The 20,450-nt window shown below is 38.6% G+C and overlaps 1 protein-coding gene across 1 annotated transcript in view; it reads left to right on the forward strand.

Moving 5' to 3' along the window:
* The window catches only part of STK39 (serine/threonine kinase 39), a 152,236-nt gene extending 132,334 nt beyond the window's left edge, over window positions 1-19,902 (forward strand). The window contains exons 15-18 of the mRNA XM_060778477.2: window positions 4,905-4,957; window positions 7,713-7,781; window positions 12,329-12,393; window positions 18,341-19,902. Coding sequence (XP_060634460.2) covers window positions 4,905-4,957; window positions 7,713-7,781; window positions 12,329-12,393; window positions 18,341-18,415 — 262 coding nt within the window. The 3' untranslated portion in view covers window positions 18,416-19,902. The remainder of the gene's footprint in view (window positions 1-4,904; window positions 4,958-7,712; window positions 7,782-12,328; window positions 12,394-18,340) is intronic.
* Window positions 19,903-20,450: the final 548 nt, after the last annotated feature.

Here is a 20,450-nt window from a genome sequence, read left to right on the forward strand (position 1 = left end):
AAGCGCTTCACCTCCCTTTTTTCCACTTCTCCTTTTTAAATGGGAAATCTTTTTGGAAGAAAACATCCATAAGAAATTCATAAGAACAGCACTCAAAACACCCAGGAGAAAATAATAAAGTTTTCGGAGTAATTGCTGATTTCACGGTTCTTTTTTGAGATTTCTTCAGTCACTCTTGAAAATGAGTAGAAAAGAGATACTTTTCTAAAATCTGGAAGGAGTGAAGAATCTGGAAATGAAGGCAGAGATTTTCAAAAATCCTTTTTGCTAAATAGATGAATAGGAGATAGAATGTAAATGTAAGGGCTCTGCACAAGTCACCATGCAGAGATTTTGTAATCTAGGTGAGCTGAATCCCCTCCCCCATAGTTACTGGCTTGCTTCTTCCTCCCAGGAGCCAGCTTGGGAGAAAGTGAAAACCACCAGTCAGTGAATTTAAACCTTTGTCTAATGGGCCCTGACCAAAGTGACCCAGACAAAGGCTTCACTTTGGTTGATGAAGATACTTTCTTCCTTGCTCTCCTGAGTGCCTGCCAGTTGTGTTTCGACCAACATAGCATGGCTATTTTGTGTTATACTCTTATAAAGCTGGAGTGCGTTGCCATTTTTTTCTCATAACATTTGAGGGGCAGGTGGCATGGATCCTGGGTTTGGGACATCTCAGGCACTTGTAGTATTGTGGGGAGTGGTCCTTAAAGAACTTGAGGGGAATGTCTTGTCTGATTTGGAGTGGACACATGTGCTACTCCCCTGATGGCAGGGGGGCTACACGAGAGGCTCTTGCCATGTGAATTCTTTCTTACCATCCAATGGTTTTCATCATCGGGCCAGGGGATCGGGCTCATTGATCAACAGACAAGTTGGTTGATTCTTGGATCCACACCCCTGCCAAACCTGCCTACAGCTGTAAACCAATAAATTGTGACCTACCTCTTCTAGATATATTGTGTGTATAGTGTGTTATTTTATGCAGAGCAGAATTTGCCATCTCTGGACTCTCCATTATGTATGCATTATGTTTAGTTAACCAGTTAACGGTTAATTTAAGCTTTCCAAGAGAGAGAGAGATATGTAAGACCTTCTTCACAGAACTATAATAATAATAAAAAGACAGGGTGTAAATTTGTAATGCCACACTGATAAAAAGGAAGCAAGCAAGCAAAAGATCCCATTATATTTATATGTTGCCTGTAGTATATATACCTACTTAGATTAAAACTTCACAAATTTTTAAACTAAGAACTACAGAACTATTTATATCGGTATATCTATAGTAATGGGAAAGGAACTGTATACAAATTCTGAAAGATGTTACAAGAGTGAGAAGAGGTACCCAAATGGGAGAAGCTGGAAAAATAAAATGATTTTTACTACATACAGAACAATTGGCCTAATTTCTCCTGTTAGTATGGACCTTTCTTCCATGTTGGTAGACAGCTTTAATCAAGCAGGTGTGCATATGGTATATTCGGCTGCTTTCCTGCCACACACCCATCCATCGCCTTGTTGCATTTCCACTAAATTCCGAGAGCAGGTACTATAAACAGGGTCTTCACTTGATCTCCCCCATCTCTTGGCTTTCTGCATATTTGCTCTGGTATTTCTTGTTGGCCTTGAATAGGAATAAAAAAGCACTTGGAATTTGCTGCTTTACGTCCATCAGTAAGGAAAAAAAATACTTGTTTTCAAAACTAGTTTTTTCTGTACTTGGATGCAAATACGTTCTGTTTAATAGTTTATACTACCAAAGGAAGCCAATGAACTTCACCAATGCATGCTTAGTAATCAGAACAGCTTTCCTGATTATGTTGCTGCATAATGCCACACTACGTAATATCCATTTGATCAGAATAAGGAGTGGAACAACAAGAAATTTATTCACCTTTTGAATTTGTGTTTGTTGTGCGTGGCAGCTGGATACTTGCTTGCTTGAAAAAAGTTGTATCTGTTATCTTACCAATCCATTCTTTTGTTCTTCCATGATCCTGTAGCTATGACTGTGTGACATTTTCTTAATATGTGTTTAGCAAGTGATAATAGTTCTCAGTCATGGCTGAGTGTGCCTGGATGTTGGATTTAGTTTCCCCACAGCAAGACTTCATGGCCTGGTACACTGAAATATGAGTCTGCTTACAGTCTCCATGCTGGGGAACAGAAGAATAATGGATCACAAAACACATTTCACTGCTATTAGCTTTTCAAGCAGATTGAGCTATTTGCTAGAAGAAAAAGTGTGCTAAGGCAATTATGTTTGTATCTGGTCTTTGCCCACTTGCTGTTTCCAAAAATGAAATGGCCATTTCCCCTGTGTCTGTCTTTCTCTCTGGTTGCTCCCCTCCTCTTGTTCATAGCTCTATCCTGGGACAAAGACATTTATTTTATTGACTGTAGAAATATCAGCCAAGACTGAAATGAAAATGGCAATTAGCCACATTGTTAGAACATAAAGGAGTTGTTTATGGTTTGTGGAACACTTATGAAATATCCTTCATCACACTTGGGCAAACTGTCTTTGAACTCACAGGCAAAAATAGTAAAATAGATTACAAAATTGAATAGAAAACGATTCTTAATATGCTTTAGGCATATTCCAGAAGGAACTACCACTACTAATCTATGCCTTCTTTTCTTAGGAACTTCTTATTTAAAAAACATAGAATACCACCAAGCATTTAATTCTTTTACAAGTAAGACTATGTGGGTTGTAGTTGCATAACACTATGATGTGAGGAACTAGTTCTGTTTAGAACACTGCTTCTTAAACTGTAGGTCCTGACCTCAAATGGGGTCCCCTTATCTCAGTGTTGGGGTCCTGAAAAAATTGACAACCGTGGCTGTTTTAGACATTTACAAGAATCTGTTGTGCAGTGTTTTCAAATGGAAATACAGAAAAGGCTTCAGCTGTACTTCATAAAAAGGAAAATCAACCTGTTTCAGCAAGCCTTGCAAATGCTGAATGTTTTATTTTTATACTTACCTGTATTTACTCGAGTCTAATGCGCCATCGAATTTAATGCTCACTGTAATTTTCAAAAACTGTAAATAAAAAAATGTATTTGCTGACTAATAATGTGCAGTAACAAAAGGTGCACTCTTTGCAATATGGCCATTACAGTTGCTGCCTGCTTAACTTTGCCCACAGTGCCCTTCCTCATGCACACAGGAAGAATTGTTTAAGGCACTGGTTCTTCAACCTGTGGGTCCCCAGGTGTTTTGGCCTACAACTCCCAAAAATCCCAGCCAGATTATCAGCTGTTAGGCTTTCTGGGAATTGAAGACCAAAACATCTGTGGACCCACAGGTTGAGAACCATTGGTTTAAGGCTGCAGACAATGTGGTCGCTGTTGCCCGTTTTTGGTCAAAAGTTATTTAGCCACTTGTGCTCCTTTTTTAATCAGTTTTATCCTTATTTATGCAATGCTTTTGACACAAAATAAATAACATTCCTTCTTTAAAAGCAAAAGTGTTAAAACACCAAAGCTTTCAGCAACAAAAAGGAAAACCTTGGGAGTTCTTCTATGGCGAAGAACAAATCCTCTTTAACTGCCCTGGTGCCATGCTGTGTAGTCATGAGGGCTGTAATTTTACAAAGTCTTGAGCCTTCTCTGCCAAAGTGTGCTGGCGCCTCACCAAACCTACAAATCCCAGGATTGCACAGCATTGAACTGTGACAATTAAGTTGCAGATGACATCTGTCAAATAGAAGTTCCAGGTGCAGCTCCGGATAAAGCTTCTTTTGCTTTGTCTCAGCACTAAGATTACCATATTACGCAAATCTGATGCACACTCTAATTTTGGCAAGGACATTTAGCAAAAAAGGTGAGCATTCGATTAGAGTATTTTATATACCTGTATGCTTAGGAGTCACATAAAATTTTCTCAGGCCAAAATGTGTTGTAAGCGGAAAAGTTTAAGAAGCCTGGTTTAGAGCAAGAGTGATTGCTCTCACATTTATTTATTTTTTTGGAACATAAGGGATAAGTTAAGACAGGTTTTGTGCTCTGCCCCATGGCAAGATTTTACTTAGTCCTTAGTGTGGAGTAGCCCTAATCAAAGATGCCATTGTGCAGAAACTAACCCCAGTAACTGACTTTTCATCTCAGGTAAGTTGGTTTTCCTTCACACACCACTGTCACAGTCCTGCTACTTTCTGGAATCTTCCATCCAAAAAACAGGTTTGAAGATCCTCAGGTTTGTGGGGAAACTTATGTGTGGATTACAGAGGCCCTGTAGTTCTTGAGACAATCATGTGGATTGTAGCGGGCTCTATAGTAGAGTCTTTCTTTATTTTTTTGCTGACTGTTTAACCTTGTTGCTCTTCAGCGCAGCGATGACATATATAACCACAACCACAAATTATTAGTAGTATTATATTACAAATAAAATAATAACACATGAAAGCTGGTAAGGTAATACAGCGTTCAGGATTCCGTTCCTGTAATATCTGACCTCTCATACAACACTGTTTATCAGGCTAAAATGGAAAGATGAGAGAGGAATTTAAAATCTAGGTAAAGACAATTGGTTCTAGAAAGACCTCTAAATATGATCTTAGCCTGAAGAAAACAGCACTCTGGGCTACATGGATACTTTTCATAGTACAAAATGAAACCTTTCTTCTCCTTTTTTAATTAGACATCCTTTCACTCATCAAGTTAAAGTGTGCAGTTGAAGTTGATCATAAAAATGCATCATGCTTAAAGATTTTTTTTCCACCAGGTTTTCTTTAATATTGATGCCCTTATGCACTTCGGGAAAAGACGAGATCATAAAACTGTAAAATACTGCCTGTGTATTAACAGCAGCTTATTTATAAGCTTGAATACATTTACAGTGTAGGAGGTGCACTTCATTACATTTTGATGTGTTTACCATCCCTCTTTTTTTCCCTTCCCTTCCTCCAGGAATTCTAGAAAGGAACTTAATGACATACGATTTGAATTTACTCCAGGCAGAGGTATGACTTTTAATTGAAATTATGCCTTTATGGTTGCAAATGGTATTTTGGAAATTGATTTCTGTTTTATAGGTTTAATATAAATTAGCAATATGAAACCACTCGTACCATCTAAATGTATTATATTGTACTGCTTAACCAAAACAAAAAAATGTGCCGAGTATATACATTTTTAGGGTCATAGTTGTGAAGTGTTTGATCCAAAGTGCAAAATGCTGTGCACAGAGTGATTGCGGATGGGGGGGGGGGGGGGTGTGTATTCTGCTGGACTGATGTCTTTCTAATCTAACAAAAGTCAGTCCGAGGAAGCCCTGCTATTATCTGACCTAAGAGTTGTGCATCACACCACATGGGTTGGTGTGGCATGCTGGTAAGGGATCACTACATGAAAAGTTGCAGGCAGAGCATAAAATACATGGAAACCTGTAGTGATAGCCTAATAACAGCCTTTACCTTGCACATAGTGGATGGAAAAAGCAGTGTTTTTTCACTTTGAATCTCTGCAGGGCCCAGTTAGCCTTAGTTTCTACTCAAGACCCCCAAAGGACACTCAGGTTGGCATGACTGACTTCTCATAGTTGGGAACAGCAGTGAACGAGGGAGAGGCATATTTACTGTCCTAGCTCATGCACTAACTGAAAGTGGCATTATGATGTCTTCCATGTAACACAGTGGTTCTCAACCTGTGGGTCCTCAGGTGTTTTGGCCTACAACTCCCTGAAATCCCAGCCAGTTTACCAGCTGTTAGGATTTCTGGGAGTTGAAGACCGAAACATCTGGGGACCCACAGGTTGAGAACCACAGATGTAACACAAGATTTCCTTGTCCCACTGGTAGTATCTTCTTGGGAGTAGAGTTCATTACTTTGAGAACACCTGCTTGAAGGATAATGGCTGTAATACATTGGTAAACGATTCCTCCTTTGCTCAATTTATTACAAATGTTATATTGCTTAGAAAAAGCTACAATGTTCAGAACAAAAGGCTAAGATGGCTGATGAGAGACATATATGCTGGTGAATGAAGTTCAGGCTATATCTTTTTGACCTGATACTCTACATTCCTAGAGTCATGGAATAGTTTTCTTCTTAAAACTCAAATCACAGAAATGAGTGTAGGGATAAAGTGAAATTGATGGAACCCCATTTATTTGAGAATAAGCCCCACTTTGCTGCAGAAAAAGATGCTGTACTTTAAAGAGTGGAAATAAAAAAGAGCAGCTATAACCAGGTTTATGTGCAGTTGGTAACTCCAGACTATAAGGCCTTTGATTGACACTTAGCATGAGGAATCTGATTGATATATACATACATAATTTATTTAAGTCTTACTGTGCTATACCTTGGAAAACACCCTTGGTGAGATTCATAAATACAAAAAACGTCAAAGTGCTAAATAAAATTACAATGAACACATACACACTCTGAAATGGTATGAATCATGGTATTTCTGGAGGTAAAAGGAGAAGCATGGGATTTGTACTTTTGAACAACAGCAGTTCTCTCCAGAGGTCCTGTGCCACTCAAGTTGCTGAAGAGTGCCAGCTTATTTTGGACAGCCAGTAGTATTTGGTGCAGTAACTCTTGTGTGCATAAGACAAAACCTGAGCCTGAAAACTCAATTTGAAAAGTAATTGGCTACAGATCTTGTTCTACGAGATTAAAGTTAGCAGCAAATTACTTTAGTTACCTTTTAACCAAAAGTCTGAATAGCCCTCTTTTCCACCTTGGTGTCATCTCAGCAACATCCACAACAAGAGCCTGAGGCAGCAGCACAAGGCAAAGGGTTGGCCACCACTTGAAGGATGTGATATCCTTCCTCAGCTCTCTAGTGAGGCCATAGCTGAAAGTAACTAAAATTAGAGGAAGCCACTAAGACCACGTAGTTATACAATTGCTGTTACTCTGCAAAAGGAGTAACTTTATTTACCTACTGAATTGCCATCCCATCCTTCACCCAAAATGGGATTCATCCAAGATGTGGCATTATCACATTTTGTTCAAGCATAAACTTTTCACTGTGTCAAAAGCTAAATGTACTCAGGAGAGTAATATACTCAGTTGGACTTCCATCAGAACCTTTTATTGCTGGACAGCTAAGAATTATTCTAAAAGAAGGGGTGGGGTATCTTGACAAAGACATGCACCCTCAGAACATCTACAGTGGAAGGAGTTATAAATGTTGCAATTCTCCCATAAGCAAGAATAAAAATGTAACACCACACGTTGCCATGTTAATCTGATCATAATAAAGCAAGAGTATATTACTTCTAACTGAGTGGTTCTTAACCTATGGGTGCCCAGATGTTTTAGCCTTCAATTCCCATAAATCCTAACAGCTGGTAAATTGGCTGGGATTTCTGGCAGTTGTAGGCCAAAACACCTGGGGACTTACAGGCTGAGAACCACTATTATAGAGTCTTGAACAATATGAGGTTTTATAGATCAAAACTTGCACTGTGCAATTGATCTAGACTAGACCTGTGATCAAACCTTATGATCCCCATGATCAATTTGGCCTCTGAATTTTTCATTAGTTGCATTTCCTGAACTGTGTTCAAAGTTACCCTCATGTATAGCACACTGCCCTAATCTAACTTAGTAATTAGATGCAGAAGCGATAGGTTAAGCACATTTTAGTAATGCTTGTTTGTGAGCTGAATATATATATATTTAAAACAAACAGACCTGCTTTATTGACTTTTGTTTTTCCGGTTTTGTCATGACTAATGCATATTCATTTCACATTTTGTACAGACACAGCAGATGGTGTATCTCAGGAGCTGTTCTCTGCAGGCCTGGTTGATGGCCATGATGTAGTTATAGGTAAATTATGTTTCATTTTAAAATTCTATTATTGATACTATTCAGTATATGAATGGATAAGGGCCAATGCAAAACCATTCTTATCCTTGGCTTTTGACAAATAGATAATTTCCCTACCCTCTTTCCTGCTGTGAAAGAACAGCATAGTGTCTGGTATAAACTGTTTATATTTTATGACTACTTTGATTTGGCTTAACATAGATTGTGCTTGTGTGTTTTGCTCTAGTGCACTGGTTCTCAACCTGTGGGTACCCAGATGTTTTGAACTTCTACTCCCAGAAATCCTAACAGCTGGTAAACTGGCTGGGATTTTGGGGAGTTGTAGGACAAAACACCTGGGGACCCACAGGTTGAGAACCACTGCTCTAGTGCTTTTCGTCCCCCCGAGGTACCTCTTGCTACTCAGTCATCTTGTTTAAACATAACATGATTTTTGTGCCTTTGATATTAATATTTACACATGCCCTTTGCTTTTTTTGTCCATCCATAAATAGGCTCACAAAGTCATCAGCATCTCTTTTGGGCCTCATCATCTTTGTTCACTTCAGTAAGCTGTGAAAAGCAAATCACGGTAGTAGTGGGCAAAGATTAAATTCATGTTTGTTGTGAACTTTGAGTTTTCTCTGCTGATATGGAGAGGATGTTTTGCAAATGAGACATGTTTTGCAAATGAGCTTCTCCTTTGAAGGCAAGGCCTGGTGGGAGGAAGCTGTGAGAGGGAGAAGATTCCCAGCATGATACAAATTGGTCTTGACCTGTAGGAGAGTTGTGACTTTGACTTCATAATTGTGGCATAGGTTCCCCTGGTTCAATTTAATCAGGCAGGCGGAAGAGAGAAAGTGGATGATATTCTGTCCACTCCCCATTTCATAACTCCCAAGTAATAAAGTTTGCACCAGAGCTTAATTGGGGATGGAAAGTTAGACAGAAACAGAAAATTAGTGTCTTTTTTCCTGCCCCTGTAATGAGGCAGTCTTCACCTACACCTTGCTTCTTTTTTAAACCTGTCTGCAAGGATGGTTGTTTCATTCTTGGCTGCTTCCTCTCCAAAGAAGGAAAATAATAGGACTATAGAACTGGAAGAGACCCCAAAGGCCATTCAGTCCACCTCTTGTCATGCACGAATAGCACAATCAAAGAACCCCTGACTGATGGCCATGCAGAGAAGGAGACTCCACCATGCTACGAAGCAGCAGCATATTCCACTGCCAAACAGCTTACGGCCAGGAACTTCTTCCTAATGTTTAGCTGGAAGTTCTTTTCCTGAAATTTGAAACCATTGCTCCATTCTCCAAAACAGCAGAAAACAAGCTTGCCCCCTCTGCAATATGACACCTTTTCAAATATTTAAACATGGTTATCATGTCTCTTATCAGCCTTCTTTTCTCCAAGCTAAATATATTCAGTTCCCAAATGACTTAGCTTCCTCATAGGACTTACCTTCCAAACCAGGTCTTCCTGCAACACCCCTATTATCCTTTTCTGTTAATACTTTTTCCCCTAGGCACATTCTCCAAAGGGGTTGACTTTGGTGGTCATGATAATTTTAGTCCAATTCATCTTGAGTGTGCCAGGTTGGGGGAGGACTGGTATAGAAATAAGTTCAACTGACCTTATTTTCCAGACAGAACAGGCTCTATTAGTTCAACCCCACCTCTACCCCAGTCGAAGGCATTTGATAAATTGCATGCCACATTTTAGCTGAAGCATGCTGAAACTCATCCTGTACATAATGTGAGTGAAAACAAAACTCTTTTAAGTTTCGTGAAAGCTTTGTAAGAGTTGATCTTTCTGTAGAGGTGGAATTTAGGGGAATTTGGTGGTGAAGGCAGATTTTACCTTTGTCACTTTTTTATATTCTACATTAGTTACATATTGAAAAAAATCTGGAAATGTATTCCATAACACACACTGCTACAAGTCTAGTTGCGGCACATAGAGATAAAAATGCTTTTATAAAATTGGAACTCATTATTCCTCGGGTGGTGTCTGTATCAACAGTGAATGTTGCTTCCATTATTCAGGAACACTTGTGTTGGCCTAGCTGGGCATGAACAAAACATTACTTGAATGATGATATTGATAACAGTATTTCTGGCAGTTTACGTTAAGGAGGAAATACAGGCTCCTGAACATGTTCTATTAGCTGGCACTCCTCCTTCAAACAAACCAAAATAAAAAATCCAACTGGGATAAAAAGTACTTGCAAGTTCATTTGCTTGTGTTCATAGCTTGTGACATAAAATTAAACCAAACTTTTTAGAACTGGAACCCATATTTTGCTGATCACATTTGATAAAGACCAATTACACTAATAGCACTAATAAAAATAAAACCCAAAATACTTTGCCTAAGGTTATTCACACAGTTACCTTGCTCTTCAATGCTTGCTGTAAGTACATATACCAACTCCACTCCAACAAATGATTTCACAGTGTAAGGATAAAGACCAATGTGAATCCCGTAGCCCACCAAAAACAAAACGAAAAACAAAAACAAAACAACTCCTGATGGGCATGTTTGTCTAACCTGGAGAAAATTTCCTCAATTTTATCAACCATCTTTACATATTTCCCCCAACTTCTTTAGCTAGCACCCATATGTTAAGTGCTAAACAGTGGGGAAACTCCTCTTTTGAACTTAAATGGGAATATTTAAATTTGAATGCATAAGTTTTAGCATTCCCCAAATTGTGTTATACATTTGTTGAGCATCAAGACCTCATCTATATCATTGGTCAGAGCCATGAGGCCCTTGAGCGAAGGAAGAGTAGCAACAAAGCTTGATCTGTCTGCTTCAAACATAATTTCTCTTGGTGGGGAGAGGTGTTGGGAGCCAGGAAGTCCTAAATCCTATGGGACAACCTTCTCCAAGCTAATACATTTCAGATGTATTGAAAAGCAGCCATCAGCAAAGGTGCCAAATTAGGAAAGGTTGCCATAAAGGTTTTGTCAGTAATAATCAAACTTGCTGTGTTCCTTGAGTGGCAGATTAGTAGCAGTGATCAAATGAGGGTCCCCATGGTGTCCCAGAGGCCTTGCATGGTTGTCTTTCTCCTTTTCATTTTCTGTTCTCGGAAACAAAGAGATAGGAATAGAGTTGGGCCCATGAGAGGAGCTCTGAATGAGATTCTGTCACTTTTGACATAATTGCCAGAGAAGCAATTTTTGTTGAGGGGTAGAACTACACCATGTTTATGTCTTGTACAACATCAAATTTTGGCAGGACCTGAGTAAAGAGGAATTTTTGTTAGTCCTTATGCTATATTCTTTCAAAAAGGAAAAGCAAGAAAAGGTTAACTGAAACAACACCTTAACATAATTTCTCAGTGGTGTGGAACGACCACCTGCAGTACTCTGTTGAGTTGGTCAAATGACTTATCAGTGAACTTGCTTAAAGAAACAAAAATAACAAGTGTTCTTTCTTTGAAAAAAATCACACGATGTCTTACTGTTTTTGACTTAGTTTACTTTTATATGTAAACACTGCTTGGTTTACTTTATATTAAACGAAAGATCAAAGCATCTGCATATAGTTTCTCTCTAATTTGCAATGGCATTTGTAGTTAAAGCACAAGAGAATATTGCAAAGTATGTGAAGACTTGCCATTTTTTAACTTTCATCATTTTCCTTGCTGATTTATCCCCCCTTAACACACTTCCATCTCTCAGTGCATACATCTAGTTGATGACTGAACTTTTTCTGTAATGTTCAGTCTTCTTCCACAACATACTGTGAGGTATAAGTTACAGAAAGCTCATGCAAGCATTAGAATAGATTAAAAAGAAGACTCTCAAAACAACTGGTCAGAGAAGAGGAAACAATTTTCTAATGGTTTCTTCTTGTGCCTGCAGCTTGGCTACAAGTAGTCTATCAGATTAGAGCACAAAATGGTGCCAATCCAGCAGGATGAGCAGTTTGACTTTTTATTTCCAATAACAAAGCAGGGAAGTTACCATATGTTTCATTTACACATTATACACATAAACTGAAGTCAGTTTTATACACAATATTTTGAATAATTTGGTGCATGAAACAAAGTTTGTGTACATTGAACCATTAGAAAGAAAAGGTTTCACTACCTCAGTCACCAATGTGGATAGTTTTGGGTTTTGGAGAATTTTGGATTTTTGCGTAAGGGATATTCAATCCGTATAATCAAAAATATTGTGAATCTTTTAGAATATTCAGGATATAACTTCCTGTCTTTGGGGGTGGATTGAAATATAAGATAAATCGAGATCTTATTTCACGACTTTCAAATTCCATTAAAGGATAACTATAAAAATGTTTAAACAAAAATTGCATTCCACTTTGTAGTCTTGTAATTTTTCTTCAGTATTCCAGTATGAAAATAAATACATGGAAGTACACACTGTTTTTTTCCTGTACATTGCTTCCATTTCTCTAGGATGAATGCAACTTGGGTTGCATTCCAGGACTGTTATAAAACATTTATACCATTCTGCTCTTTTACAAAAGCAATTATTGACTGTGTACAGTTTCACTTTCTGTGCATTCCATTTGTTATGCTTTGTTTTCCCTAGTTGCTGCTAATTTACAAAAAATAGTAGATGACCCAAAGGCCTTGAAAACAGTAACCTTTAAGCTGGTAAGTAAAGTATTATTAGCAGTAAAATAATGTGAATGAATAGAAAAAAAACTTTATTGTTATTATTTTGAGCCAGGTTTTCTTAATGTGGTGTGTTCTCTCAGCCACTTTTCTGCATTGAACATTTTCAGTTTTTTACTACTGTTCACAAAATTAGGAAGAAAAATAGGAAACAATGTAAATGGCCAGGAAAAAATAATCTTTAAGGAACAATGTTAAAGTGTAGTAAGTTTATAAAGTCTGATGTATATATGTATATTTTCACAATTGATAATGTTTACTGGCTGGCAATGATTAAGACTAACTGGGACCAGGTGGACCTGTAGGCCAACACTAGTTTATTTCTCATGCCTCTGGCAGAATCTAAAATGTAGGCAGAAATTAGGTTCATTCAAATATACTATTTAGATATATCTATTTCTCCATTTGAAGTAAATTTCAGATAAGATTCTATAAGTAAAAAGTGGCACAATGCCTATAAGAAGATAATTTTAAGACATTCCCAACAGACAGGCTGGCTGTCCTTTTTTCTTACACGCAGTTATCTCTACCACTGCTTTTTAAACTGTGAGTCCCAACTCCAAATGGCGTCTCCTTAGCTCAATGTTGGGATTGCAAATATATTGACAACAGCAAAGCTTTCTGAATGAATGACACCCAGACATTTATACAAATTTGTGCAGTTCTTACAATGGATTCTGCTGAAAACACTTCAGTTGTACTCCACAAAAAAGCGAAAGCCGGCCTGTTTAGCAAGCCTTGCAAGTGCTGATTTATTTTCAGTAAATGTTTGCTTTTTATACCTAATTTATATAGGTACCATTTTGGTGGGAAGGTAAGGGCACTCCTTGTAGTCATGCTGTCCACATGACCTTGTAGGCGTCTACAGATAATGGCTCTGCTTCGGCTTAGAAATGGAGATGAGCACCACCCCCCAGAGTCGGACTCGACTAGACTTAATGTCAAGGGGAAACCTTTACCTTTATACACCAGGGGTCATGGGGGGGGGGGGGGGGAGGTGGTTAAGAAAAATAGAGCTTTTGCATAGCCCTCCCACGTGCTTCTAGAACCTGGTTGTTTTTAATTGCCACACTTCTAAGAATCCACTGTAAAAGCTACTCTGTAAGTGAAAATGGCAAAATTGTAGGGTTGCCTTTTTCAGTTGTACATTTTATAGCAGAGACAGGAATCTTGTGGCCCTCCTGATATTGTTAGATTACATCTCTCAGGAATGTTAGCCAGCATAGAAAAGGGTGAAAGATGCTGAGCATTGCAACCCAACAATCTTTGGAGAGTCGAAAACTTTAAGGCAAACCTAGGAACCACTTTTGAAACTCCCAAATGAAATTATTTTACAGTCCTTAGCAATGTATCTTTCTCAAGAACTGGAAAAATTTTAAATGTATGATATACATTTTGTTCTGTTGGAGCCAAGCAATTGAGATTTGCTTAGAAAGGAGTAGGAGTTGTAAAATATTAATTGCAAATCTGCAGTGTGATGGGGATACAATTGTATTATGATCGAAAAGTTAGACAGTGGAACAAATCCAATCAAGTTAAAATTATAGCCATTTATGACCAGGGTTTATCTTTCGGTGATATCCTGGAACCAGAGAGCAATGAATGTAGTGAATGAGTACTTTAATGTGGTTAGTAGTCAGTTGATTCAAAAGGAACATGGTTCAATAGTACAGAAATACTTGTCATAATAGTTGCATGCACAGTTTCCTTAGGTGCTAAAGAAGCCACATGAACTGGATGGAGTATACAGTCAATAAACTGCAATAAGTTGTTCTTGTTTTATTACTAATTGTGTTATGTGTACTACAGGTCCATTGGCTTCTTTACTTTACACCAAAGGATCCTTGTCCTGTTCTTAAAATCAATGATATATAAATTGAGTGCTTTTGCGTAAAAATTACATTGGGTTGTTGTAGAGTTTTCAGGCAGTCTGGCCATGTTCTAAAAGCATTCTCTCCTAGGAGAGAATGCTAGGAGAGAATGCTTCTAGAACATGGTCGTACAGCTCGAAAAACTTAAATAACCCAGTGATTCCGGCCACGAAAGCCTTCGACAAGACAAAAATTACATTGTTGTTATTTTGCAAGGGTTTTGAGCAAGGAGAAGTAAATGGTGTGTTGAGATCTAGCTGTGAAATGAAGGGATAACTTGCTTATATATACATACAGAGAGAGACGAAAAAATCTTCATGTGGTAAATGCATGACCTACTTACATAAACAATGTTTGGGATGAATTTCTCTCAAATGGAATGCTGCTAACTCCAGCTCCGTAGACTACTGTGGAATAATGGGGGACCCACTTAATAGTAGTGGGAACTCCTGAATATCTAATGCTTTATATCTATCATAAAGCATTCTCTCCAAATAAGCTATCCACATGACATTTTAGATATCAAAGGTACTAAAAAAAGGGCAACTTGGCTGCTGTGATCACTCAGCATCATATCAAAACACTTAATTTATTTACTGCAATTTCTCGATTCAGTTTCTTAAAATGTTTTGCCAGTAAAAGAACATCCCCACCTTTATGAATGTTGTCCCATTGTACAAGGCTATGGTTTGTGAAGCCATTGCATAGCCAAGGGGAAGAAAAAGAACTGGCAAAAACATTTAAGATGGAAATTGTTTCTAAAATGGAATTTTAAAAATAAGAGAAAGAGAATGCTTTCTACACGTAATGTTAGTAGTCTGTGCAAGAACGCTTAAAATTATTGAAAGAGCAATTAGGACATGTTAACACCAAGGGAAGCATTGACACTGAGTAGTTAATTGCAGGAATGCTACATTCACATCCTTGGCAAATGTCTCGGTCTCTGTTGTTTAAAGTGTTGGACAACTGTGGCTTGTTTTTCACAAAGCTTCCCAGCCCTAAATAGAAAGAGGGGGAAGTATGTCTCAAGCGGTTGGTTTAATTAGTGATATTGATTCTAAGATCTACCTTCTTGATAAAATAAATGTGAAGTTCAGTTAATGAAGGTCAGCTACATTAATACAGTTGTATCCAGTAGGAAATTGGCTAAGACAGGGTTGGGGTACATATGTGGGTCTAATATTGCAGGTTAAAGATACAATTTTGAAGATTAACTTTTTCTCTTTTTTAAAAAATGGTTGTGTACTTCAACTAGTAAAACGTTCATAAAACAATAAAAATTGTCTTTCTTTTAACAAGTAGCCTTGCTGCTACTGTGCTGATGATAACCTGTATGGTTGTCATGATTTGGAATATATACACACACTTCTTTGCTTATAATATACGAACATATTTAATTTCCACTGCCCATAAGTAAAACATTCATTGTTGTCAAAGCGAAAATATACTTTTCACTTGGCACTGAACAGGTTAATAGGCTTGTGCAATTCAGCCAAAAGGCATGCCATTTCAGGATCCATTTTCCACTAGCCCCTCATTCTGTTTACTGGGAAGTTACTCAAATTGGGAAGAGTGTTGCTGTTTTCATTCGGCAAAGATTTGGTCCATTGGCTACAATGGGAAACTTTAAAGGCTCAATCCTCAGTCATTTTAAAGCCTATCTGCATGAGACGTACCTCAGTTTTAGATCCCATTTACAACTGCAGGCCAGTCAAGTTTCAGAACAATTCATCAATATACTGATTTTTTAGAATTATTTTAAGTTTTTACTGTAACATTTTTTAAAAATAAGACAAAGCGCAAGAGAGGATTCTGGGAATTGTAGTTGCCAGTTGTGTCTATTCTTAGCCAGTCAGAGCATGAACACAGCCAGGCCTTTTATTGTCTGAGAAACAAACAAAGAGAAAAACTTCAACTCCCATCATGCTCCAAGGAGAACTCGGAGATTTTTCAGTGCCCGTCCCATGCAAGTACTGCTGGAAAAGCAAGTTCCCAACAGGGCTCTCTCTGGAGGAGGACCCTAGGAAACTTTTCCACTGCCAGGGAGGGAGCAAGATGCTGCAGGATCTTCTCCAGGAGCCCCGCGGCAAATCGCTGCCTCAGGTATAATGCAGACTTAACTCCATCTTCTCCAGTAGCCAATAAATTTGGCTCTCTTGATCTGTTTTGCCCAGATTTTTGGTTTCCTCCTCCCTGTTCTGTTTTTGAGGGATTACACTAAACAGACCACCGAATATTACAAATCACTTTTGGGCCCAAGCCTACAGGTTAGGAGTGATCAAAATTGGTTCTGCTCAAAATGTAGACTGGTGCTAGTTTTCAAGCATTTCAATGCCATCGTTCCTGGCACATTGGGGAGGGGGGAGGAATGGGAGAATTGCAAGTCCCTTACATCAGATAGCCTGAGAAGATGTGATCTAAATGGCATAGGTGTCAGTGGGAATTAAGGTAGGATTTCAGCTTTGATTTTAAAGTGAAACAGGCAGTTGCTATGTATATTCATGTATAAGTCTAGAAATTTTAGTCAAAACGGTTAACCCAAAAACTCTGAGTTGATTTATCCGCAGGTCAAAGTAAGTATTGTACCTTATCTCTCACCAAAAAAGAACGATTCCTTTCCCTCAGTGGAGTGGTGAAAGCTTAGTCCAGGTCTGCACAACATATGGCCCATGGGTTGGATGCGGTACACAAAAGGGCTTTCACGTGGCCCATGGGAATGGCTTGAAGTGGGCAAAGGGACTGGGCTTCCCCATCGCCAGTTGGCTCTTCCCCTGACTGCCTTCCTGGTCAAGCAGGCAGGGAGGAAGAGAGGAGGAGTGGCCCACAGAAGGTTTTTAAAAAATTTGGTCCTGTACAACTGCCAAGTTTTGCAGGCCTGGCTTAGTCCCTCCAAGGAGAACCTAAAAGAAGCACCCAACCAACTTTGCTTTCTGCCACAGTGCCACCTTTGGCCGTTTTGAATAACTGGGCAGAAAAATTGCAACTACCAAGGACAACTGTCACTTTCCTTCTTTGTGGAATGGATCCACATTTTTGTCTCTTCTACACACTACACAGCCACCATTTACAATACTCCCTTCCTCATCCATCTAATATTATGGTGAACACAAGCGGTTATGCCTGCTGGAATTCTGTGAACTCTTTGGCATCATTTTCTTTCATCCTTTACATCCTTATAGGTTCATTCTCCTAAATTTTTATCTGCAGCTTATCCAAGGATCATATCAAAAGCTGTATTTTGTCCCCCGAAACTGCCCTCAACTTAGGAGGGGACTAGAGTACATACCTGGATTGGGAAAACTAATAGCCTGTTAGGAATTGTGGGAGATGTAGTTCAAAACACCTGGCGGGTTGAAGTTTGTCCATGCCTGGTAAATACGGTAGTTCCTTGATCTGTATTACGGAGATTATATATTACACTAGCCGTCCCCTGCCACACATTGCTGTGGCCCACATGGGGGTTCTGTGTGAAAGGTTTGGCCCAATTCTGTCATGGGCGGAGTTCAGAATGCTCTGTGATTGTAGGTGAACTGTAAATCCCAGCAACTACAACTCCCAAATGTCAAGATTGTATTTTCTCCAAACTCCATCAGAGTTCACTTTTGGGCACATTGAGTATTCGTGTAGAGTTTGGTCCAGATCCATCATTGTTTGAGTCCACAGTGATATCTGGATGTAGATGAACTACAACTCCCAAACTCAACGTCAGTGTCCACCAAACTCTTGTAGTGTTTTCTGTTGATCATGGGAGTTCTGTGTCCCAAAATTGGTTCAATTCCATCATTGGTGGAGTTCAGAATGTTCTTTGATTGTAGGTGAACTATAAATCCCAGCAACTACAACTCCCAAATGACAAAATCAATTTTTTTGATTGAAGGACATACATTGGCCTGATAGGTATATTGTGTCCAAATTTGGTGTCCAAATTTGGTTTTTGAGTTCTGTGAATACCACAAACGAACATTTTATTTTTATTTATATAGATTGTTCCTACACATATGTAATCTTGGCTTATGGTGGTTCCCTCTTTTTACTCCCTGTTTTTTTTTTTCCAGGCATCTGGCTGTGATGGTACGGAGATCCCTGATGAAGTAAAACTGATTGGGTTTGCTCAGCTCAGTGTCAGCTGATGCCAGTCTCTCGACCCCCTCAGCACAATGGTGAGATTGCAAAGAGGCCAGCTATAATCGCGAAGGAAAATTTCCAGGCTCCGCACACAAACAAACACACACACACACACTGAGTTCTGCTTCATTCTATAGCAATTCACCACCTTGGAACAAGCAAAGCCCACAGCTACACTGCTCCTGCTAACATTCCAAAAGCTACTAAATGTGTCTCTCGCAATCAGTTTGGATTTCCCCGAAGCGAACAAACAAGACGGATTGGAAATGCGCTCAGGTGGCTGTATCCATTGGTTACAAAAGGAATTTTCTATTAGAGCTATTTCTTCTTTAATTAAAAAAAACTGGTAATAACTATTTTAGCGGCTAATACTGACTCTGCTGTTGTATGTAGAAATGAACATAATGATAAATTCTAGGGCTTAATTAGCCAAACTTGAATTTTTGTTCTGAAACCAACTGTGAATTTTATTTTCCCCCTTATATTTATGCATTATCCATCCTGGCTGTGAGAAATTGATTTTACCCCCATTCTTAATTTATGTGCTACTTGCAGTTGAACACACTCGTTTAAAGAGAGTTTCAGGTTTATCCTCAAAGCCTATGTCACAATCTCTGGTTTTTTAAACTGAGGTAGGCATTTAGTTTTGGTTTTGTTTTGGTTTGTGTGTCCTTTTAAAAAAAAATCCATGAGGGGATTGTCAGGGGTGTGGGAGGTGCCTTGCAGATATTAATGTCCTAAGATTGTGCCTAAAGCTGTGTGAATCGGAGCTCATCTCATTTCTAGATCTAGCATGTCTAGATCTCTGAGTAATGAGGAAGATTTATTGTAGCAGAGACTTGAGATAAATATATATGGCCTACATTCTGCTTCGTGGGGGGAATCACAAGCTGAAATTTCTTTAAACAGTTGCCATTAAGCTAAAATGCCTTTACTCTGCCCATCTCTGATTTGGCTTATCTTGAAGGGATAGGAATTGTTTTATAATGAGGAAAAAAACTTGAAGAGAATCTAAGCTTTACTTGAAATTCTGCAGAACACCCAGATAGAGTGCAAATAATAGGAAAGGGCTTTGTGCAATGATTTAAAAGTTGAAGAAGCAAATTTCTGTTACATTTTTTTTAAAAAAAAAAACACACTTCTGACCGAAGTCATATGCTTAACCTGTGGCATAGATATTTTGGAGCTAGTAAATGTTAGAAAGGTTCTCTAATCTGAAGCTTATTTTCAGAGGAGTGGGTTTCTTGGATGCTACCTTGCTAAGCTCACTTCCTAGATAAACTTGGATAAATGGCAGCTCCCTAACACATGGGGGGAAATGGCAAATGTGTTATTTAAGAGTTATTTATAATGCCTTGTCATAAATGTTTGAGGTGTTCTAGAGCCATTTGCGTACAACTCAGTGTAATTTCATTCCATTCTATTGTTTACACAATGATTACTCAAAGATTGACTGCAGAGGTAAAAGGAAATAAAAGCGTATTGCACAAAACAGATTGTTGTCATTCTTCTAATGATGAAGTGATGTTACTTGAAGTCTAAATTGTACTGTTTTCCATTTCCTTCTCACCCCACCCCCTTTAATGTTCTATCTTGTGTTGAATTCTGAACTTCAGCTTCCTTCAGGCAGACATCAATCTTCTTTGTTCAGTGTGTTGTTGAAGGCTTTCATGGCTGGAATCACTGGGTTGCTGTGAGTTATCTGGACTGTGTGACCATATTCCAGAAACATTCTCTCCTGATGTTTTGCCAGTATCTATGGCAAGCATCCTGAAAGGTTGTGAGGTCTCACAACCTCTGAAGATGCCTGCCATAGATGTGAGTGAAACATCAGGAGAGAATGCTTCTGGAACATGGCCATACAGCCTGGAAAACTCAACACAATAGCAACACAATATTTTGTTGTTGTTGTTAAAACATCAATGTCATGGATGATACATAAATATTTGTATGTCTGAGTGTGTGTGTGAAAACAAAGGATTCTTTGGGTTTTTTGCCATTTGTGGAAGATACTGACCAAAACATATAAATCCTCCTTAC

This window comes from Anolis sagrei, chromosome 1 (genome assembly GCF_037176765.1).
Source record: "Anolis sagrei isolate rAnoSag1 chromosome 1, rAnoSag1.mat, whole genome shotgun sequence".
In the NCBI taxonomy this organism is placed as follows: Eukaryota; Metazoa; Chordata; class Lepidosauria; order Squamata; family Dactyloidae; genus Anolis; species Anolis sagrei.